Source organism: Epinephelus fuscoguttatus, linkage group LG23, assembly GCF_011397635.1.
Source record: "Epinephelus fuscoguttatus linkage group LG23, E.fuscoguttatus.final_Chr_v1".
NCBI classification, from domain to species: domain Eukaryota; kingdom Metazoa; phylum Chordata; class Actinopteri; order Perciformes; family Serranidae; genus Epinephelus; species Epinephelus fuscoguttatus.
The window spans coordinates 14,166,043-14,190,158 of NC_064774.1; the positions used below are offsets into that span (position 1 = coordinate 14,166,043).

At 40.2% G+C, this 24,116-nt stretch overlaps 1 protein-coding gene and 1 non-coding gene across 4 annotated transcripts; both read left to right on the plus strand.

Moving 5' to 3' along the window:
* Nucleotides 1-1,760: 1,760 nt before the first annotated feature.
* On the plus strand, nt 1,761-22,894 carry shtn2 (shootin 2). Of its 3 annotated transcripts, none has more exons than XM_049569078.1 (17): nt 1,761-1,945; nt 9,661-9,710; nt 10,134-10,194; nt 10,420-10,514; nt 11,458-11,653; nt 12,153-12,250; nt 12,948-13,029; nt 13,631-13,725; nt 17,018-17,164; nt 17,247-17,400; nt 19,196-19,352; nt 19,528-19,586; nt 19,779-19,876; nt 20,049-20,069; nt 20,150-20,203; nt 20,296-20,431; nt 22,516-22,894. In XM_049569078.1, the coding sequence occupies exons 1-17, from the start codon at nt 1,912-1,914 to the stop codon at nt 22,671-22,673; spliced, it is 1,695 nt and encodes a 564-aa protein (XP_049425035.1). In that variant the 5' UTR covers nt 1,761-1,911; the 3' UTR covers nt 22,674-22,894. The 3 variants fall into 3 exon arrangements, with proteins under 3 accessions (XP_049425035.1, XP_049425034.1, XP_049425036.1); XM_049569077.1 differs by lacking the exon at nt 1,761-1,945 and adding an exon at nt 7,678-7,815; XM_049569079.1 differs by lacking the exons at nt 1,761-1,945; nt 9,661-9,710 and adding an exon at nt 7,681-7,815.
* On the plus strand, nt 2,798-2,880 carry trnal-cag (transfer RNA leucine (anticodon CAG)). The gene has a single exon. It is a non-coding gene; the product is annotated as a tRNA-Leu (tRNA).
* Nucleotides 22,895-24,116: the final 1,222 nt, after the last annotated feature.

The window sequence follows — 24,116 nt, forward strand, 5'->3', positions numbered from 1 at the left end:
TTAGATTAGACTGTTGTCTGTCAGGTATACTGAGGAGGCACCACATTCAGATGATTGTAAAATAACTATATATTTACCATCCATCTAACAGTGAACACAAAGCACACATACCCACAGTAGCACAGTATAATTATGTTTTTGTTTTTTATTGTGTAACCTTTTCAATACCACTATCCTGATTGTGGTCAACTTAATAAAAACTCAACCTCAAATTATTTTATTTTAAATTCTATTGGAGTTTCCAAAATGCCAATTAATTTTGTTTTTAGAGAACTATGTGTAAAATGCTGAACAACACAAATGAAATATTTCAATTAACGGACTGCTGCCGCCATATAAACATGAAATTGGGTTTGATTATTTCACTCACATTGCAAACTAAATTAAACTTGCAAAGGGACTGCAGTTTTAGTAGAGCTCTTTGTTTATCTACTTTTTCATGCTGTCTAATGACCATAAACTTGAACATTACCCTGAAGCCTGCAGCTCTTTATGTTGAAGGCAGAACTACAGATGAGTGCGACATAATACAAAACAGGCTATGGTTTTATTAATAGGTCCTAAGACAAGTGTAGGTCTATTAACATATTTTATGGAATATATTACACTGTCTAAGTCAGCCTCACAGTAAATGGGTTGTGGTTTGAACCGAGCTTGGGGCCCTTTTGTGTGGAGTTTGCATGTTATGGTCCCAAAATTTGGACAACACCGTATTCTGACCTTTATGGTAATTGCCCAGAGCGAACTATTATTCTATAATTTTATAGCTTGGGAAAGGCAAGTGAATACCTGAAGATGACATCTGAAATCTTTATTAAAAACACGCCACATAGGCCCACAATACACTATGTGACATTGCTTCGGACTTGACAAAGCTAGCGCAAGGATTTACGACTACTTCCGGTTTTCAAAATAAGACGTTGACACCATATAAAATACCAAGCACTTACAGTATATGGAAATAAGTTTAATCAGATGTATTCACAAGATGAGTAAAACATAGTCCCTGTAAATAAAATAAAATAAAATAAAATACAATGAACTTAAATACAATAAACTTAAATTAAATTAAATTGAATTAAAATGTGAGGGATATTTTTCTATTTCAGGTTGCTGGGAAAAATAAATGTATAAATAAATAAATAACTCCTGAAAACAACTAATACATTTCAGGTCAGGAAAGCTCGGACTACATGCAGACTGAAAATCCAGCAGTTATACTATATCAAGTTTAGAAATTTTTCTAAACTAAAAGTACCACATTTGTGCCTTGAAATGGCTTCCTTTTTTGAAATTTTAGGTGCTTTAAAAAATATGTATAATAGGCTTTTTTGTCTCACTTGGATGTGGGATGACCGCATCTGTTGTCCGTTCAGAAGGATGAAGTGGGTGTACTGTCCTTGGCTTTTTGGCTGATAGGTGGGTATACTGTAAATGACCAGAAAAAATACATATTAACTGCCAGTCATGGCTGTGCTGTCACCATAGGTGTATAATAAAAACAGCTGTGGGCGGTCACTGAGCCATAACTTTGAGAAACAGGCCTTTAAAGTAAGCAGTACGGTGGCCGCGAAGATTAACTACAGAGCGTTCCCATTGTGAATTGGGAGCGCTTCTTGTATTATAAGGGCTGTCCCGGAGTGAAAACTACACAGAAGAGCTGATAGCACCATTTTCCGTTGCAGCCGACAAGGTGTAAAAAACAAGCCAACCCAACAACAGGGCGCGTGCCGGAAGACGGCAGAACGTTGATGGTTGAACTGCAGTACGTTAGGTGAACGAAGCTAGCATTAGCATACACAGCTAGCGATGGACTTTACACAACGATATTCACTATTTGGATGAATTTTATGAACTCCCTTTTCATTATTTTTTAGTCTTACAGAGTAAGGGAATATAAAAAATGGAGGAATGGACACATTCCGGCGTTGGGACCGTTGTAAAGGTAGGGAGTTACCATTTGTCACATCTGTCTTGTCTTGTTAACTGTAGGTGTTTCTTGAAAACTGTTTCCCTGTCAATGTGTGTACCGGTAAATGTGAATAAAGAATCTTTGGTGCCCATAGTTTCAGTACATTTAATACAACGGTTAAATTAAGGGGAATGTAGGCGAGCTGAGGACGTTTAGCATATTCACATTAAAGTTTAACGGTTAATACTCATTGTTAGCTGCGTCATGCTAAGTCAAGGTCACTATGTAAGTGAGGACCACTGGTTGCTAGCTTGTCATGGTGCCTTTAAGCTTCAAAATAATATCTATCATCTGAATTTAGTTCATATTCTGACTCATACATCACAAACTACATTTACTGTGTAGTTTTCGTTGTGAATAAAACCTGTTTGTTCCATAAGCAGTTCAGAACACTCACAGTGCACTTAGTGCCGTTATGTATTTGATATATAATTTGTGTTAACATTTTATTTTGAAAACGGAAGTGGTTACGTGTGTTCTCGCGGTAACTTGGCTAAGTTCAACGCAGTTTGATAAACTGTTTAAGGCTTGCTCACATCACGTAGAATTAAGATTTAATGGTTTAAGCAAAGCTTGGATACCGTAACACTTTGTAAACTGAGGAAATTAGAGATTAAAGTGTGTAACCCTGATCGTCAGCTCGCTCGGGGCCGTTTCAATGCGTTTACCTTAAAGGTCGGAGTACTGGTGCACTCTCAATCTAGACGCTGCTGGTTTAACCATGAAGTTACCAGTGATTGATATTTCGACTATCATGCAAAACTATATTTTTCACGGAGATAATGTGTGTGTTCAAATACTCTGCATGTAGCCTTAGAGCGACATGTCAGGATGGCCGAGCGGTCTAAGGCGCTGCGTTCAGGTCGCAGTCTCCCCTGGAGGCGTGGGTTCGAATCCCACTTCTGACAATAACCTTTTGAGGAAGTACCATGTGTAGAAAACGCTCATGAATGGTCACAATAGTGACATGATGAACAAATATGCACTGTACACAGAGATTTCGAACTGAAAGTGGTGTGTTTGTGTATTGAAATAACTATCTGAGGTTTCTATTTTTAAGGAGTACCCTTAACATTTGACTGTAATTTGATTGTTGCAGCTTGAAATAGATATTTGTCACTATGCCCTCAGCACGTGTAGGCTGTTGAACACATGCTGTAAACAAATAAGATTATTTCTACCTTATGAATTCATGAATATGCACAAAGTAAAATAAAGAAATACCTCCTCAAGTCAATAATGGAGGTAAGAGGTTCACATTTTAAATAAAAATATATATTTAAAACATTTTCAAATGAGAATCACAAGCTGCTGACCATCACCTCTCTCTCTCTCTCTCTCTCTCTCTCTCTCTATATATATATATGTATGTATATATGAATTTATTAATTAAGGCGTACATGTTTGTATTTTTGTATTTTACCAATTAAATTAACTGTTTGATTCAATTGTCTGTATTATTTCCCCACTGTGAAGATCTAAAGCATTGAGATTCAGATGTTTTAATTTTTTATTCCACAGTTAGAAATATAAATTCCAGTGGGAAATGCTGAATCTGACTTTAACAGGCTTTAATAGCCTTAATAGGCTATCATACATGTCATATAAAATATATATTTTACACTTCTACAACTTTGTCAAACAAAAGTCACAGGCTACTGACAACCAGGACCGTGGCCAAGATTTTAGAAACAGTCAAGAGTTTAGGTCCCCCTGCCCCATCTTAAATATTTGAATTTTTCATATTTTATTCATTGAGTTAACTCTCAATTCTGGTGTGAAATACTGAATCCATATTTGTTCTTTATTTTAATCTATTTACAGTATGTTAAAAACTATTTATTAAGATGTTTATATACTGCATGAACATGCTACACAGGAAGAGTTACACCGTAAAGAGTTGTCAGTTGTTTTTAGTTGTAGGTTGTGAACTTCCAACAGGCTAAATACCCCAGAAGGAGAAAAATAGTTAGCTCATGATGTCAGTGTCGGTCTTGCTGACAATATTTGTGCTTGTTTTTTGGCCATTTACATTTTAAAGAAGAAAATGACTGTATTATAAGATGATACTGAGGCAATATTAATTTTTTAAAGCATGTACATGCCATGATGTCAAAAAAAATAATACCTTACAGAGAAGATTCTATTATATTGCATTTCTCAAAATGTTCTGGAGTTTGTATCTCCAACCGTTGTGCACATTTTTGTTTGACAGACATGCATGACATTTATTTTTAAAAAAAAAAAAAAGAAACAAAACTGAAGTGTCATAAAGGCCAAAGGTTCACTGAAACCCAGTGCCAGCCTTGTGAAGTCTTTGTGTGCGTCATAAATAAATGCTGCTAGCTTTCCAACCTGTCTCTATTTAATCAGGATTTAATGACCCAGTTTTAATGAGGACGGAGTTTTCTGACAATGTCGCCCGCTGCAAGAAACACCAGACAACGGCTAATGTTAAGTGACAATTTCACCTTTATTAACATGGTGAAGAATCATTAGTAAAGGTCGGGGTGACAGGCTGGAGGAGGTTTTGGTGCTCAGGTGGTGCCTGTAAAGAGAGCAACACACTGAGAGAGAAAAGACTCATTAAATCACAAGGACGTCACAGCGGCTTTTTATCCTTCAGCTGAGCGGGCCGTCCATGTGCACGGAGAAGGTGATTTCGAATGAGGGCTTTTTTGTTATTTTAGATTTATTATTATTTTAGATTTCCTATTTTTCAAACAAAATCCTACAGCCAGTATCAGTATTCTTCATTTAGATTAGAAAGTTAAAAAGCAGCTATTCAAGGCTGCTATTAAACATTAGCGTGTTTCAACTTCTGACTTTTAGAGAGATAACCCAAACCACCATGTGCACATGTTCATTCATGACATGTTTGTTTATTACAACAACCATTAGTAGGGATGCACCGAAATTAAAATTTGTGGCCGAAGCCGAATAATATTAAACGCTTGGCTAGGGATGGGCAGCACAAGCAAAAACACTATTCAAAAATCATCGCAACTATTCGACAATTTTTCGAATAATGTATTTTTCACATTGTGGAGATTTTTCACGGGCATTTTTACAGGAAACTACAACGCGGAAGTGCGCTCGACTATGAAAGCCCGAATGACTGCGGACATTCCTCGCGGAGTAGTAGTCTCTGCATGTTTCTCCTGTTTGTAGAAGAGCATCAAACTAGCTGGTAGCCCATCTCACACTGCTGTAGCAATCCTATACTGCCCTCGTGCGGTTAGGAGCTGAATTGCATGTCAAATAAAGGGGGGGGGGATAAGACGGCGAATAGTAATAGTCGCATTAAAAAATCAGTTTTTCAAAAATAAAACGACTATTCGAAATTCGAAAATCGTGACCCATCCCTACGCTTGGCCGAATACCGAGTACCAAATACCGAATATCGTTGTTTAGTTTTTCATTAGTTTTTGCAGATGAATCCCCTCCAGATTAGTGTTGTCACGGTACCAAAATTGGGACCCACTGTGCGATACCAATGAAAATATCATGGTTCTGAGTAGTATCAGAATACCACAGCGAAAATGAGGCAGATGTGCCTTTTGTCATTTATAAAAAGATAAATCACTTTTCTATAATACATCAATGATATTTCAATGGAATAAATTACTTACTGACTTATTCATACTTCAAAAACAGCATCAATAAGTGATTAACATAGGGGGGATCAAAATAAAATAAATAAATAAAATAAGAATCAACCAGCCACCCTCCTCCCCTGACAGTCCCTTCATAAGTAAAGAACAGTCCCTAAAGTGCGATGAGGTCTGTGGGCCGTGAATGACTCGTTTCTCCTCTGACACATCACATACCTGTGTTCGGCTGGCTCGGCTGTTCAGGTACTTCTGGGCAGTCATGACGCCAAGAAGAGGATATTATTGGAGCCGACTTCTCCGTCGCCGGTAAGCTGATGGCCGCTGTATTTGACAGGAATACATTTCTGTCTGTGTCTGTGACCCCTGTTCAACCCACAATCGGTGGGATTCGCCTTTCGTTTCTGCTGCTGGTTGAAATCTGTAGGCTGCTCGCCCAGCGTGCTGAACGATTTAAGCCTATTTTGCTCGCTCAAAACTATTTTTAGTCGCAAATGCGAGTGCGGTGACAGACAGATCACCACACACTCATTTTACTCCGCCCGTCACGGCACGCTGTTTGATTGCGTTATCAAAACACGCCACTATTATTTGGCCTTGCTTTTAACTTATTCCACCGAATACCGAATGTGTGGTTTTTTTTGCAATATTCGGCCGAATATATTCGGTTACCGAATATTCGGTGCATCCCTAAACACTAGCACTGATACAGTCCTACTGCTGTAAACACTTCCTAGAGAGCCAAATGAGTATTAATCCACAGCTGAAAATAGTCCCCAACAAATGCACCATTTCCTCCAGTCTGAGTTATGTTTAAAAAAAGCTACAGTGCCCAGCTGCTTTGGGAAATTACTGAGCCTGTTTCAAACATGAAATTACACTTGTGAGCTATTTCTAAATATTACACCATATGCAGGAACCAATGGGCAAGCACTTTTTTTTCAGGGGATTTGTTGACAGTAAAAATTATATGTAAAAATCCTATCATTTAAGATACTGCTCTCCATTTGACCTCTTGTTCATCCTGTGTGGATCAAAGCACCAAGCCAGCTAAATCACCCGCTCGTAGCACTTAACCCTGATCAAACTCACTGGGTACTCATAGAAGTAAACTCCTGGAAGGCAGGTGAATAAATAAATAAAACACTAAGTTAAACTTTTTAATTATTCATAGTGGAGGAATGTGTATCATCAGCATCATCACTGCCACCGTCATCTCCTGATTTATCACTCTGAATGTGGTTCCCATGGCAGGTCTGATGTTTCAGAGGTCATGAACTCTGAGCACAGATGCTAATAAAGGGATTAAAAGCAGCTTTGCCTTTGCTCCGGCTGCTTGAGTGACACTGATCTTGCTGTAAAGAGACAGTGTCATCCCTTTGAGACCACATGCGTGGACAAAGGCTACATTTTCCTCTTTTCGCTGAATTGAAAGGGGGGAAAGGTTCAAACACCTCGTCCTCTAACTTCATTGTATCATCAGAAGCAACAATTCAACAAATAGTATCAAGATCTACTCAACAATTACAACTTTTAGTTATAAAAAATAAATAAAAACTCTCTTATTAGGCTATAAATCCACATAAGGGACTGTTCAGTATTTATAAGAGGGAGTGAGGTGGTGCAAAACAGGTAAGGCACTTCAAATAATTTTTTAAGCACTAAGGAGGAGTTATGTTTTTGATTTGACTTAGGGGGAACTCTTAAACCCACAAGTGGGTGTGAAAGGAACAATTTCTTCAAATAATGACTAAAATGACACCATTTACCACAGCAAGAAACTGTGAAAACAGAAGTAATGGTCAGATTTTCTCATTTCTGACAGTCCTTGAACACATTATGGGCGAATAAATCTTTGCTTCAGAAATTATCTGTTTGTTTTGGTGATCACTTCCTCCATGGTGTTTCCACACTGCTTGGCGAAGTAAATAAAACTAAAAGGTCAGACCCCAGCCACCCCCCTCCTCTGACAAGTAAAGTACAGTTCCTTAGACTGTGCTGATTAAGATTGTCCTAAGGTCTGTGTAAGGAAAATGTTCCTCTTTTGAAATCGAGGCAGTGGGGGAGGGTTTAAACACAAATTCCCACTTGCTTCCTCGAAATAAGACGACTGCTGCTCAGACAGAAAGCAGGTTTTGTTTGTGCAGCTTAATTTAGTTTATTGTACCAAGGTGCAAAGAGAAGGTGCAGACAGCAGGATGTGGGTGCAAGGTGAGGAGAGTGCAGTGGCAGGTAAGACTTGGTAATGTGGATTTAGTCAAATGATGACCCTTGCAGATTTCTCCATATCTAAATAAGGTGTGTGTTTTTATTGTGGACTCAAGGGGGTTTTAGTTCAGAAGAAGTTTTTAACTCAGTATTTTGTGAATATTGGGGTTTCAGTGAATGAAAAAGTTCAAGATCAGCCTTTCATGGTTTTTTTAAGGGACATTCTTACAATCTCATATAAGTCACTCTTTGATTTACAACATTTAAACCCAAAACAGTGTTTGAGTAAAATTTCAGCTGGAACAAATTACTGCTTCATTACAGTTAAAACAAAAGGTAACTATTTTGGGGGGAAATGCCTCTCCCACTTGTTTATATTAAATATGTAGCCATCAGCTGGTTAGCTGCACTTAGCATAAAGACTGGGGTTTACATGCAGGACAATTACTTCACCTTCCAAGAAATATTCTTACACATAACCCCACGTAAAAACTACAAATTGATTTAACTCAGCCTAAGTTTTAGAGGTGCTGGTAGGTGTATTTTGTTTCCTTTGGGCAGAGCCAGGCTAGCTGTTTCCCTGTTTCTAGCCTTCATGCTAAGCTGGGCTAAATGCCTGCTAGCTCAATCTTTATAAGTAAAGCAACAGTTTTACATTTTGGGAAATTCACACCTTTATCTTCTTGTTAATAAAAGATCTTTGCCACTCTTATATCTGTCTCGTAGCTTAGCACAGTTACTGGAAACGGGGGAAACAGTGAGCTCGGCTATGAATGAAGGTAAATAATGACTCACACAGCACCTGTAAAGCTCAATAAATAACATCTTGTTTGTTGAATCCCAACCCAGTCACCAAATGTTGGTACTGCACATGTCTGCAAACCACAGCTATGTAATAATTGTACATTGTTATGCAGCGATATGTTGAAACCTAACATCTATACAATGCTGTGGATAACATGGTTATATTTAGACACAAAAAACACTTTTTTGGTGGCACAATCATAGCTAGAAATGTCACTGATGTCTCACTAAAAAACAACCACTTTTGTTGCATGATCACAGCTGGAAATGCTGCTGATGTCTCGCTGAAAAATCAACCGGATTTGGAGGCACAATCACGCCTGGAAATGCTGATGAAGTCTAGCTAAAAAACAACTGCTCTTGTGGCACAATCACGCTTGGAAATACTGCTGATGTCTTGCCACAATACAGATGCTTTTGGTGGCACAGTCAGAGCTGAAAATGCCGCCAGTGTGTCACTAATAAACAACTGTTTTTGTTGTTTGTTGGTATCAATCAATTGTCTGCAGTGGCCATCCACCACTCCCTCCAACTTCTGATGAACAAGTCAGCTCAGCGTCATTTCAGAATTTCAGAAACATTGGTATAATATGTATGAAATGTATCCATGGTTTTTCAACATCTTCTGGTGATTGGGCTGTAAATCCGCACAAAAACAGTGTGAAGTGTAAAGATTATGGGGTTTATCCTGGACATGGCCTGGAAACAGCCTGGCGGCATATGGATATGGTATCAGTGTTCTCATCTAACTCAGCAAGAAAGCAGATTTCCCAAAATGTGAAACTGCTGCTTCGACAACTCAAAACTCTCAGTTCATTGAACAAAGAGAAGTATCAGGTGGAAGCTCCTGTTAGTCAGAGGCCGCAGAAAGTGAAACACGATTTTAGGATCCCCCTGTGATTTCACTTCCTGTATTTCTCTCTGAACCCCCCTCCAGACGGCCTCGTGAAGTTCCTCTTGCTGTCACATTGACAGGATGCGAGGATCTTTTTATTATCTCGCCCTCCCTGTTCTCTGACAGTCTGTCTGTTGTGTGACGATAAGATGATTTTCTTTTCCCCACAGTGTCTGAAGGAGAGAGCAGTTTATCTTCCGAAAATGAGGGAGACATTCAGGTATTACTGTCAGTGACAGGCGGTAAATTACTGGTTAATTAATGTTGCTTTCTGATGTGCAACGAACACAAACATCATGGGAGGAAGCACAAGCAGATGTATTGTTACCTTGCAGAAAGTTTAATGACTTGGTAACAAAACAGAGATGTCGCTCAGTTTGGAGAGGCTTTCTCTGAATAAAAATGTTTGATCAGAGAAAACATTATTTTGTTTTCACAGCTCACATTTTAAAATAAAACATCTAAAATGAAAAAACAGAAAATTGCAGAATTAAAAAAGTGCTAAAACAAAATTTGATCATATCAACAAGGACAATTTCAGCACCACAACTGTCTCATAATAGAATAAAATGTGAAAAAATCAAATACATCAATTTGTTGTGATGTCTTTCTCATGTTTGGCTTTTTTATGTTTGATTGTTAGTATGAGATCCTGGAAATGCAGAGGGATGAAGCCAATCAGAGACTGTCTGAACTGGAGGAAGGTGAGAATCATTTATTCCTTTTCTTTACCTAGTTGTCCTCACTCAGGACCATAATGGGGGTGGAGACTATCCCAGTATGCTTCACACTCAGATACACATTTATATGGACAATAAAGTCTCCAGGGCAAAGGGAATGAATGGAGGATAAAACAAAGTTTCAGGTTGATTTAGTGTGATGTAGTTCATCATGGCCACGACTAACAGCTCCCCTCCTCTCATCTCCAGCCTCCTCTCAGCTCCTGAAAGAGATAAATGTACTGGAGATGCAGTTCCAGATTGAGCGCTCCTGCAGGGAGAGTGCTGAGGCGCTGGCTGTCAGAGTATGTCTCCTTAACAGTGTTAGTCCTTTCTGTTTCCATGTTATATCCTTTTATGTCCCCTTTCCTTTCCTGCCTTGTGTCTTTTCCTTTCTTTTCATTTCTTTTCCTTTCCTGTGCTCTTTCTTGCCCCCTTTTTCCTATGCTATTTTTTGTCCTTTCCTTTCCTTTCCTTTGCTCTCCTCTCCTCTTTTCTGCCATTTCCTTCCCTGTGTCCTTTTCTTCCTTGTGTCCTTTCCTTTCCTTTCCTTTCCTTTCCTTTCCTTTCCTTTCCTTTCCTCTCCTCTTTTCTGCCATTTCCTTCCCTGTGTCCTTTCCTTTCTTGTGTCCTTTCCTTTCCTTTCCTTTCCTTTCCTTTCCTTTCCTTTCCTCTTTTCTGCCAATTCCTTCCCTGTGTCCTTTCCTTCCTTGTGTCCTTTCTTTTCCTTTCCTTTCCTTTGTTTCCCTGTGCCCTGTCCTGCCATTACCTTCCCTATGTCCTCTCCTTTTCCCTTTCTTTCCCTTTCATTCCATATGTCCTTTCCTTTCCTTTCCTTTCCTTTCCTTTCCTTTCCTTTCCTTTCCTTTCCTTCCATAATATGTCCTTTCCGTTCCTTTATCCTGTTCTTTTCTTTACCTGTGCCCTTTCCTGCCATTTCCTAAACGATGCCCTTTCTTTTTCCTTTCATTTCCTTGTCATTACTTTACTTTCCTGTCATTTGCCATGATCTTTTCTTTGCTTCCTTTACTTTCCTATGTCCTTTATTTTGTGTTGTTTCCTTTCTTCTCTTGTCCCCCTGCCCCTCCCTATGTCTCTTTTCATTCCTCTACCTCTTTATGTCTTTTCGTGTCAAGAGACTCGAGTAAGAAACGGCTTCACTCTAACCTTTTTCGTTTTCATACCAACAGATTAAAATTAAACTCTCACAAACCTCCAGGCTCACTGGTTGTCTCCCCTGTTGCCTAGGTGACCAAAGAGAACAAAGCCTTAAAGAGGACGAGCCAGATGCTGATGCCGCTCATCCCCGAGCTGCCTGAAAACTTGGCTGCCATGACCTTTGACCCAGAGGCTGACCCCGTGGTTAACGGCGAGGACGTGGTCAATCTCGGTGAGGACGGCGATGAGGAGATGATGCTGCTGCAGAATCAAGCCAAGATCGCAGGTTAGACAACAGTGCTCGTGGTGTGAATTTAGAATTAGGGGGATAAGTGGCGTTTTATATTGTCTGTCTGATAGAAGTCGAAAACTACCAGTAACAGTTAGGACTATATATAAGAACAAACGTATGAAGCAATAAAAAATAAGAGGCACTTTATCTTCTTTTGTACCTGATAATAAAGAAAAAACATCACCCATTCAGCCAATTAGTCAAAGAACCAAGCTAATTAATTGCAGTTAAGTCGTATTATATTTATAAAGGGATTTAGTCACACTGTGTTACCAGTGTAAACCTTTAATGGAAACATTTAAAATATGAAACATGTTTTTCCTCAACATTTTTCGGTGCTCTAAAATCATGCCTCATCAGATCAGCATCATAGGCAAACTGGACTCAAATTAAGGAAGTGGATTAATTTTGGGAATTCAATGCTTGTTGTCGACGTCTATTACGTGTCATAAACCTGTTTGTGTGTGTGTGTGTGTGTGTGTGTGTGTGTCAGAGCTGCAGGCGTCAGTGGACGGTCTGCTGGCTGAGAAGCTGCAGCTGGAGCAACAAGTGGAGGATCTGACAAAAGAGCGAGCCCAACTCAGAGAGCAGGTATATCAGTGAGTGTGTGTGTGTGTGTGTGTGTGTGTATGTGGTTGTTTACATCACACCACAGAGCAGATCACTGAAACACTGTCACACATCTTGAATAGCTGCTGTGCCTACAAAGGAATGACAGAGTATTGGACCTTTTAACAAATATCAAACCTTTAACACCTTCAGTGAGATTGTACAAACATTCCTGTGTCAAACCTTCGGTGTTTCATCTCTAATAGTAACCCAGGTGCCTTTCACATCTGTCTGCCAGTACACCAGATGTTGACGTGGTTAATGAAGAGTCCAAAGAGGTGTTTGTTTTTAGGGGTAGCCTGCGGTTTTAAATTATTCATTAAATCCCTACCACTTCTTAATACCCTCTCAGAGCTGGGTTATAGATGCAGACTTTTTGTATTTGGCAGCCCAGGACATGTTCACAGGTTGGTCATAAAAGGGCTTCAACAATGCAGGATGCGCAAAAAGAGGGCTAAACGGCTTGCAAAGTGCTGTGCTGTATCAGTGACAGGCGCCATAGACACAGCTGCCTATACCCCTGGCAACACCTTCAATATTTGTGTCCTTGTACAAGTTCTTTTTATGTGGACATAAATGAATTGTTAAAAGGTGTGTGTGTGTGTGTGTGTGTGTGTGTGTGTGTGTGTGTGTGTGTGTGTTCGTTCCTGGAGTCTTATCACCTGATTTGTTTTCCCAGCTAGTTCTGGAGGTCGAGGAGAAAGAGGCCTTACTGAGGAAAATGAGCAAACAGAGCAAGACCATGAATAAGATGAAACGGGGTGAGTCGCACTCATTACATTTGCACTGCAACTGATAATTTTTTTCATTGCTGATGAGTCTATCAATATTTTTCAGAATATAATGAGGCTGATGTTAAATAATAAATCAGTAGATATAAATCATTTAGTCTAGAAAACGTCACAAAAATAGTCTTTCTGTGTTTCCAACAGTCGAAAACCTAAAAGTATTTAAAGGTTTGTCCAAATTACAAAAAACACCACATTTCCTGTTACTTGTAGTGATTTCTAGCCACACACAGTTTTGGCTTTATCTGCTGAGGTGTTGAGATAGCTGTCTCTGAGGTTTCTGCTGCCATGCCAGTAACGTGGAGATTTATATAAAACAGAAAAAAAGCAAATCCTCATAACTGAGAGACCTGAACGAGTGCATAAATGGCTTCATAAATAACTTAAAGTGATTAATTAATAGACAAATTTGATTCATTTTCCACAGATTGACTGATTTATTAAGCAGTGCATCATTTTAGTACGTTTCATTTACTCATTCAAAAACATCATGAATGCCTAAATGCCACTTAATTTTGTGTGTGTGTGTGTGTGTGTGTGTGTGTGTGTGTGTTTTCTGTGTGTACGTGCCTAGTGTCCCAGCTTGTCACCGAGGAGTTCACAGAAATGTCTCAGAAGCTGGAGCTGGAGCAGGGCCTCCGGCAGCATGCTGAAGTCTTCGCCCACCAGGTGTGAGCGTGTGTCATGCGTGTGTGTGTGTGTGTATGTTGTCTGCACGGCGCGCAAAACATTTTGTCGTACATTCACACCTATAGATACTGAGGGTGACAGGTCGTGCCACAGGAAGGGCGCAGGAGTGTCAGAGTGTTGACCTGCTGGCGGCCACGGCGAACAGACGGACACTCGGACAGAAGGGGTGGGACACACACACACACACACACACACACACACATCCGCTGTCAGCTGATATGGCTGGACAGGAGAAGGGGTCTCCATTCTCTGTTTTCACACCGATGACACTTTGGTCTAATCCAGACTCTCTGTTCGAGGCGAGGCGTTCACACACACACACAAGACAAAAGCAGACACCCACTCGTACACAAGCCGTAAAAAAACCAATTCACTTAAAATCCACATACCCAAACACACACACACACACACACACACACACACACACACACACACACACACACACAACACAGTTTTTGCTGCCCCAGCTGCTCCCATAATGAAGGCTCTTTCTTTCGAAAACGTCTCTCTGTTCCGTTCCCTTCCCATTTAGCCCCTCCCTTCCCCATAATTAGTGGTCATCACTGCCGCTGAAGGAGAATAGTGGTCTTTAAGCACAACCTGTCTTTGCCTGACACCTTTATGTTTTGCCGAGCATATAGCAATTGTCGCCTTTGTGCGCAGCGTCCTCCATTTACCGGACAGGCGCACAATGGGCTGCCTCGCAGGGGTCCTTACCTGTGAAAAGGACCCCCAACTGTTCATACAATCCCCTCCCTTTACTCTCAATTCATGGTAAAAGACCCCCCTGCGCTGAATGCCTCTTGTATGCACTACTATTTGTCTGTTTTCATGTGTTTTGAAAACACCAACCATTCACACCTCTCCTCTGTGATGCATGGTGGTATAATGACGCAGGGCCTCAAAACAGGAAACAATTTGAAGGTTTTTTGTGTCTGTGTGTGTCTTTGTCTCTTTGTGCAGCCGTGCGTGGTTGTGTCTGTCTGTGGGTTTGTATGTATGAAATAACTGTGCTAATTGCTGTGTGAAAATTGCCCTCTGCTGAAGGGAGACCCGAGATTAGAGCAGTGTAATTTGCAGCGCGGAGCCTCGTGCTGCCGTGTGCTGAAACAGAGCTCACTAAACCTGCTGCTTCACTTTGTCCTCGCCGTAAAAACACAGAAATGAAAACCACCTTTACTCTCACTTCCTGTTCTCTGATCACCCCACCTGTTCTCACAAAGTGTCTGTGAGAGGTACAGTTTATGGATCCACTTTACCACAATACACTAAGGTCATGTACTTTGTATAGTCTGTGAGAATGAAGGGGTTTTTACTGTGTGTTATTTCACACAATTCAACAGTTTCAGGTTTTTAAGGCTTGTAGGTTTGTCTGTTTCTGACAAATAGATAATTTTAAAGAAGGCACTTGAAATACAATTTTTATTGCTCCTGTTTTCATACTCGGTCTTTTATTTATTATGTAGGTTTTTTATTTAGTTGCTAGGTGATACATTTATATCTTCTTGAATATGAAGTGCATGTCTTTCCAACCTAATCTCCAGAATTTTTTTTGTGTATTATATGTTCCTGCAAACCACAGATACGTTACATTTGTACAATATTTTGTAGTTTTTGTACAACACCGCTTGGTTATGATTAGGAAAAAGTCATGTTTGTTTGCACAAGATCCAATGGAAAAGCGAGTTTGGTTCAGTGAAAAACATCCAGGTTCAGTTCCTCAAACGCTGCAGGGAAATGCAGCCATGTGTTGGTAAAAAACACCCAGGTTCGATGGCTCAAATGCCGCTGGGAAATGCCGCAATCTGTCGGTAAAAAATACCAAAGTTTGGTGCAACAACAATGTGGGTAAATGCTGCCATGTTTTGGTAAACAACATCTAGGTTCAGGGGCTTATACGCTGCTGGGAAACATTAGCCCCTTTTACACTGCCAGATTTTCCGCGAATGTTGGTCCGTTTGGCCGGCAAGCTGTGAGCGTTTAGACACATAGAGCCGGATTGGCGAGTTGATCCGAGGTGCCAAGTGTTCCCCCTCTTAGGGTTGTCATATTGGCGGAACCCTTTTAGTTTAAAAAGACTGGGGTGGCCTTCCGCAACGGGAGGAGCTGTTGATGACGCCGCACGTGTGAGACACTGGTGGTGGATAAACAGGAAACAACTGATAGCAGGAATTAGCGAGCAGTTAGTAGCAAGAGGGAAACGCAAACCTGACAGACACTGTAAAGATGAGCAACTGGGGAGACAAGGAATTGCGTGCCCTCCTTGTCCTCACATACAAAGAGGCCGTTAACCGTCAGTTGACGGGGACGGTGAAGAACGGGACGACTTACGAGAGAATCACTGAAGGACTGACCAGCTGTGGCTTCCCTTTCACGTCACTGTTTACGTCACACGCTGAGCTACACGTTTTGTGACTTGCTCACGCCCCCCATTGCCCCGAAAAAGGTGCATTCTGTATAAATAAAAGTAGGTAGGTGGCATTTTGCCGCACTCCCCCATTTTGTTTTTATACTGCCAATGCTGAAAAAAGACTGATTGGGCTTTCCTGCAAATTTGCACAATTCCTATCTAAAAAGGGCTACTGTGATGTGTTGGTTCAGTACCACAGATGCCACTGAGAAATGCAGGGATTTGTCGGTAAAAAAATACCAAGGTTGAATTGTTTAAATGCCACTTGGAAAGGCCGGGAGGCCGAACTACTTTCCCTTTGTGGATTAATTACAATATCTGATGTAAACTAATTGATCAGTACCAACATCTCTACCTGTATATATAATACTAAACATCACACAAGCTCATGCCACAGAACAAAATGTTTGTTTATAGCACTCTGATCATTTAGTAGCTCTGAACCACAGTGATTAACTGTAGCCGGTGTGTTTATTTGTCTCACTGCAGAAGAAAGAATCTAATTTTCAGCGAATCGAGGCAAAGCTTGAAGTTTTTCATTTTTCCTTCGAAGCCACTTATCATAATGCGGAGAAAAGTAAGCTTTGTCTCACAGCCAAGTCGTCCTTTTTGCATTGTTGCTGTTCTTCAGCGGAGCCGATGAGTAATTCCAAGTCATTGTTCGCTTTGAAAACACTTTCTCTGCATTGTGACAACCTCCTGCGGGAGAAAATTAACAGCCAGCCACTCAGATCTCACTTTATTTTCCCTCTAATTGTGGCTCATTGTCATTAATGGATTTCTTTTTCCATTTTCGTAGAAGCAGATAATGATAAAGAAGTGTTCAAGGTGTCAAAAGGTGAATTTGGTTTGTCTTGTCAGATGTTGGTGCAGCAGAAGGCGGCCCACAGGGAGAGTCTGATACTGATGCAGAGCTCAGAGACTGGCCTGCAGCTGCAGCAGGCTCTGGAACAAATCTCCAACATCAGCACGGCTCTGTGTGACATACAGCGCTGTTACCAGGACCAGGTGTGTTTAGATGTGATAAAAGAGTGTAATTACAGTAAAATGGTCTGTTTATGTTCTTCATCATGTCCCCTGTTTCCTTCAGGTAAGACAGAGTCAGGGTGCTGTGGAAGAGAGCGGCGTCCGCTCTGAGCTGCAGAACCTTAGAGAACAGCTGGAGAAGAGCGAGGAGGAGAGGAAAACCTTGGAGACGCAGCTGTTTGAAGCTAACAGCGCTGCCACACAGCTTCAGGAGGAAGGTAGCTGCTTGTGGAGAAACCATTTCTTAGCAAACATGCTTTATGGTAGCACCAGGAAAGGGTCAGTGGGTGAAGTCAAAGTGGAGTCTCTTCTACTGCCGTCTATGTTGGCTCCCAAAAACTCTAAATGAAGCAACACATTGCAAGCCCTCCTAAAAACACAGATGTTGGGTTTCAATACCTATTGTCACTTCTAATGTGTGTTTGGTTAGTAGTAAAGTAAAGAAAGCAAACTTCCAACATTTGTAAAAAAAAAAAAAAAAAAAACAAGCAAAAAAGCCTTTTTAGGTTTACTTCCTTAGGTTCAGGCAACAAAAGTACATGCTTAGGTTTGAGACAAACAAACATCATGGTTTGGCTTAAAATAAGTAAATTTTAACTCTAACGAAATGTAAAGTCAGATGACATACATCTGTAGCATAGTATGCTACATAAACTAGCATGCTATGTTGTGATTGAAGTAGCTTGATCAACTTTTGGTTTCACACTGGACACAAACAGCAGACTCTTGAGTTAAAGTTTGGAGTTCGTTTGACCCATCTTTCCCACCCTGTGCAGACTTTCTCGCTCTTAATACTACGGCAGTTGCTTAGAGCATCAAATAAATGGCATCTCATACCACCGCTAAAGGTACCTATGGTGCAGCGTTGACACAGAGCCTACGCCGTAGCCTGACGTGCACCTCCCAGAAATGTAACTACACATTGCGGTGACGCAGACCTCCTGTGTATTTCTGTAACCTGAAACCATTTCCCTCAGTGGAAACAAAGCTTTTATTTACTTTAATTTCACAGATAAGAAATAATAAATGGTGAAGACAATAAAGCCTCCACAAAAATAGCATTTTAAGTCTTGTGTGTGATTTATCCTGGCTTCATATGGGCAGAGAAAACCTCTGCTCGTCGCTAGACTAATTTATACAATCTAAAATGCCATAGACTTGTGCTAATAATATTAGCATGTTACATTTGTTTGGAAAACGTGTTTAGTATAAGACAGTTGTTTCGTCAGTGAACCTTGTGAGTTGTAATGGAGCCAAATTTTATAACATTACCTTTGTTAAATGTTGCTGTTGTCCCTGGCTTCATATGAGTAGAGGAAAAGTCTGCTTGCTGCTAGGCTAATTTATACAATGTAAAATGCCATAGGCTTGTGCTAATAACATTAGCATGTTGTATTTGTGGGGAAAATGTGTCCAGATAAAGACAAGTGTTTGTCTGTGAATGCTGCGAGTTATAGTGAAGCTGATTTGTGTGCTTGTGTTTGAAATTGTCTCTATTAAGCCATGTTTAATGTGTGTTTAATGTGTGTTTTGAGTCACCTACTCAGTCAACTACTGTATTGGGCCAGATATGACCGAGAAGAGACCTGTGACTCATATCTGTGTGAGAGGGTGGGGCTGACTCATAGACTACAGTGGCACCACCCAGACAGCCTGTAACTCACAGTTGTCATGAATGTTGAAAATAGCTATAGAGACCAAAAGTATTTTTTGTAAACATGTTTATTTATCATCATCTTTGGTGTGGGCTTCATTTTTCAGCCCAGGAGGTTGCCACTTGTTTTCTGCAGGCTGTGTAGTCAAATGCTTTCCGGATGATTCATCTTGTTGTTGCCCATAAGAAATGATATTTTGCAAAATCCTTGTCTCAGGGCTACTCTCAGGCTTGTCTCTTTCTCTCTGAATGAACAGGTGTTTAACATGCAGCAATATAATTTATATTTCCAGGGTGAATGTTCTCTTAGCTCACGATATTGATGATCAAAGGAAATGTTTCACTGTCTTCCTTTGTAGTAAAGAAGTTACAAGGCTCACTGAAACGTGAAGATGCAACTAATGAACCAGAGGAGAAAGCCACTCCTGCTCCACCTCCACCCGCTCCTCCTCCTCCTCCTCCTCCTCCTCCTCCTCCACCTCCTCCTCCACTTCCACCTACCTCTGCTGTCACTAAGTATGTTTAACTAAAGCCAGGCGATGGGGAGTGTCAGTGGACAGTGTTGGGTTCACATCTTCAAATCCTGTATCAGAGGCTTTTTACACTCTAACGACTGTGTGTTTCATAAGTTATGAAGCAGTGTGACCATTTGACCCTTGTGACCTCGTTCTCTTCCTCTCTCTGTGCCAAGTTCACTCGATTTCCTGAGAAGCAGGAGAAAAGAAGGTGCCAGTAAGGCTGATCAAAACAGTGAGTCACACTTTCATTCAACTGCAGCAGTGTCACATAAAACATACTTTTCACCTCGAAGCCAAGATTTATCCCAAATTTATAATTTACTCTGAATTCTTATGATACATTCTCTCTGGTTTTTCAAAAACACAGTAGTTCATAAAGGTGTAAAACAGTTTAAAATATCATATCCAATCTCTAATCTTTTAGAAGCAGCATCCATGTTGGACATGAAGACAAAAGCGGTGGATGAGATGATGGAGAGGATAAAGAAAGGCATCATCCTGAGGCCCATCAAGAAAATACAGGTGGACAAATTGTATTTACAGACTTTTAAAATTCCTTTATTTGCATTTCCCATTGATTATAATGTGTGTTCACATTTTAGGATTTTATATGAGCAGTTGAAGTTGTAAAAGAATAAAACCCAAAGTGATAAATAATAAACTGATGACTAAGATCTGACTTCTCTGCTCACAGGACGATGACAGCGCATGGAAGGTCAGTTATCATCATTTGTTCCTTTTTGTATTTATTATAAAACAGCTGTGACACGAAAATATTTCCAAATCTTTTTGCAGGACCAGAGGAGTGAAAACAGAAAATCAGCTATCGTGGAGTTGAAAGGAATGCTGGTAACGTACCTCAACTCATACTGTGTGTCATGAGCACAAACCCTTGAGTAACAAAGGGCAACTGAAACATCTGTAACCGTTCTACACACCAGGACACCATGAAACATCAGCAGCTCCGCAGACTGCCGTCCAGGCGGGTATTTGGCCGAAATGTTGGGGAGGCTGAGCTCCTGCAGGTGCTCCAGAGGAGGAGGAGAGTGATGGGGGAGAACCAAGACCAAACACACGGTACGCTGTCCTGTCACTCCTCTGTGGTCAGAATGATGCCACAGTGTGTCTGTCTTTTATTTCTGTCTTTTGTTAAATGAGTTTAGATTAATATTGTTGTTGTTTTTTATGCATTTGTCTGGTCTCCTGTGTGTCAGCACCTCCACAAATGGTGTAGCACACCTCAATTAGTAAATCATATGTCTCAAGGGATAGATTCAGAGTTTCAAAACCCAAATTAGGTTTATTAATATGTTGTCAAATATCATTTATGAGTTTGTGTAACAAAACACAGGCACTAAAGGCCAAAGTGATTCCCTTTAGACTGTGTTTGAACCCAGTGGGAAGCACAGGGACAATCATGTCTAAAATGTCTCAATCGTGAAGCTATTGGAAGGTTAGAAATCATGGGATATATTTTAATAAGGTCCAAGATGAAGACATTTGTGTGGTGTCTGAAAGCATGTTTTGATTCTCAAAGGGTGGTGTATACCACAAAATTGACAGTTTGACACAAAGTGAGTGGATGCTCTAAAATGTTGGAGTGTTCCTTTAATACTATGAGGTCATTCAGGCTGCTCTCGTGCACTGTTTGTACGTAAACCTATGAAAAGTAATGCACCACAATTCGTATATAACCCATGTGGTACATCATCACCATGTTTCTTTTCCTAAACCTAACATATGTAACTCAAGTTTCCTAAACCTAACCTACATTTCTTTACGTTAAGTATATAACTTTACAGTAAGTATGTAAACTGATGATGCTAAACCATGTTTCTTTTCCTAAACCTAGCTTACATAACCTTACTTCCCTAAAGCTAACCTACGTAACTTTACCCTCCTAAACCTAACCTATGAAACGTAACTTTCCTGAACCTTACCTACGTAACTTTACTTACCTTTACTAAATCTATGTATCTTTACTTTAAGTGCGTAACTTTACGTTACCTACATGCTTTACTTGCCTGAACCTAACCTACGTAACTTTAGTGTCCTAAACCTAAACTATTTAACTTTACGATAAGTACATAACTTTACGTTACGTACATAATGTGATGATGCCCAACAAAGTTTCTTGTCCTAAACCTAACCTACATTAGTTTCCTAAATCTGACCTACGTAACTTTAGTTTCCTAAACCTAACCTATATAACTTTACGTTAAGTACGTAACTTTACGTTACGTACATAATGTGATGATGCCCAACAAAGTTTCTTGTCCTAAACCTAACCTACATTAGTTTCCTAAACCTAACCTACGTAACTTTAGTTTCCTAAACCTAATCTATATAACTTTACGTTAAGTACGTAACTTTACGTTACGTACATAATGTGATGATGCCCAACAAAGGTTCTTGTCCTAAACCTAACCTACATTAGTTTCCTAAACCTAAACCTAACCTATATAACTTTACGTTAAGTATGCAACTTTATGTTAAGTACATAATGTGATGAAGCCAACCAAGTTTCTTTTCCTAAACCTGACTTTCATAACTTTACTTTCCTAAACCTAACCTACGTATCTTTACTTTCCTAAACCTAACACATTACTTTACGTTAAGTACGTAACGTAGTGATGCTGAACCATGTTTCTTTTCCCAGACCTAACCTATGTAACTTTACTTGCCTTAACCTAACCTATGTAACTTTACATTAAATATGTAACCTAGTGACGGTAATTGTGGGGTGCTAATTCGTTAGTTATTATATGAACCATTGTGTGAGGATACATTGGGCCACTAATGTGAAAGACCTACCAGGTCATAACATGCAGTCATCCCTGTATTTTATTTTCATTGTTTTATCATTTTTCTGGTAATTTCATGTTTTTTTTCTTATAGTGATGCACTGTGGCATATGACTTCTAAAAAGAGTCCTACAGATACACTATAATATATTAAAAGGAAAAGCTAAGGAGTGAAAAGTAACCATCAGATCACTTCAGGCTCAACATTTGATCTGCACGCAGAGAGAATTTTTGCCTCTGCAATATTTATAATCAGAACAAAGTGCTTTATCATATCACTGTGGTCAGCTTTTATCGCCCATCTTTCAGTTCTCATTTTTTGGATTTGTGCTTGATCTGAGGTAATCTCTTGGTCAGATGCTCAGCCAGGTCCACGGAGTGTCCCAGCAGCGGAAGACGTCCCCTGGGCAGGCGAGAGCAGCAGCGCCCCTGTGCTCCGCAGGCTGAAACAGAACAGAGAGAAGAGAGACTCTCGCATCAGAGCGTCAGCGCTGATCATCAGCCAGGAAAACTGAGAGTGGTAACAGGAAGTCTTTTTGTCATTACTGTTGTATATGATGAGTTTTTTTTGTTACTGATTTCCTGAATATCACTGTTGTTTTTACTTCAAATGAATCAATTCTGTCTTTATATATTTGTTGAATAAATACAGGAATTCATAGCTTTTGTGATTACATTACAATAAAATGTTGGTTGATTGTGGTCTGTACTGAATGCTAAAATAAAGACTTCTGGATCATGTGATGTCAGAAAACAGCTCTTAATTTGTCATTTATCTTCCTGGAAGCATCGTACATCGCGAACAAATGTTCAGAGCTCAGAAACCCCCCAAAAGAAAAGTAATTTTCAAATGTCGTTTAACCCACATCTGCTTCAAATAGCGTGTACTTGTTGCGTGTCAGAGGAAATGGAACTCATTCAGCCGCATTTAATGTCAAGCATCTGCCTTTTTGGATGTCTCGGCTTCAGCTGATCTAAGTGCAACTTACAGGGCTTCATTTATGCTACAGAATATAGATGGAAAAATAGCCCGAGCCATAAAAAAACACTTTATGAAATGAATACCCACTTCCCTCCCGAGGTGTCTGTCTCTTAAAGCTCAATCCAGCAGAAGGATGCAGGCTGCCATTTATTTAGGCACATTAAAGCTCTCACACCCAGAGTCCAGAGGTGTTGTTGAGATAAGAGCCTCAGGTGATCTGCGCGCTTCCTCCTGAAAGTATCTTTAAATGCGGCGGGTCGCCTTTTGTTTTCTCACCTTCACACAGATACTGTATATATGTGTGCATGCATGCATGAATGAATACACACCTCACACCACGCCGCCCATTCTGCCTTTGTTGAAAGCATTTGAAAAGATGAAATTACTCTCACCTTTGACTCCGACACCATTTTAGTGTCTTCACACTGTTTCACATTATATATTTACTTTATTTAGCTCCTTTTACTAGAAGGTCTGCCTTTTCACTCTGCAGCATACATTTTTTATTGTTTTCCTCCTCAGTCTCAGAGGTGTTAGCTTTTGGGACGCAGTAATGTATTCTGCCTCCACAGTGTTATTGAATCAATGCACATGGAAGCCAGCGTGTGTGTGTGTGTGTGTGTGTGTGTGTGTGTGTGTGTGTGTGTGTGTGTGAATGAGAGAAAGAAAGAAAGCAGAAGAGGGACACACACAGGAAATGAAGAGACACAGGAGGTTCTGAAACTGAAACTCTATATTCAAGTTAAAACCAACCTAAAGGGTGCGTTAACGAGAGACGACAGTGATACTGAGTGGCACTAATCCTTTAAATGATGACCCTACAGTATATTTCCCAGGTGAACGAACAGAAGAAAGGAAGCATGTTTGTATCTACGACCTTTGCCAAGGTTACAGTTCTGAAACAAATGAAGCCACATTGAGAAACCAGCTAATTTCATGAATACAGACAGAGCTGTGGCACATTTATGGGCGTGCA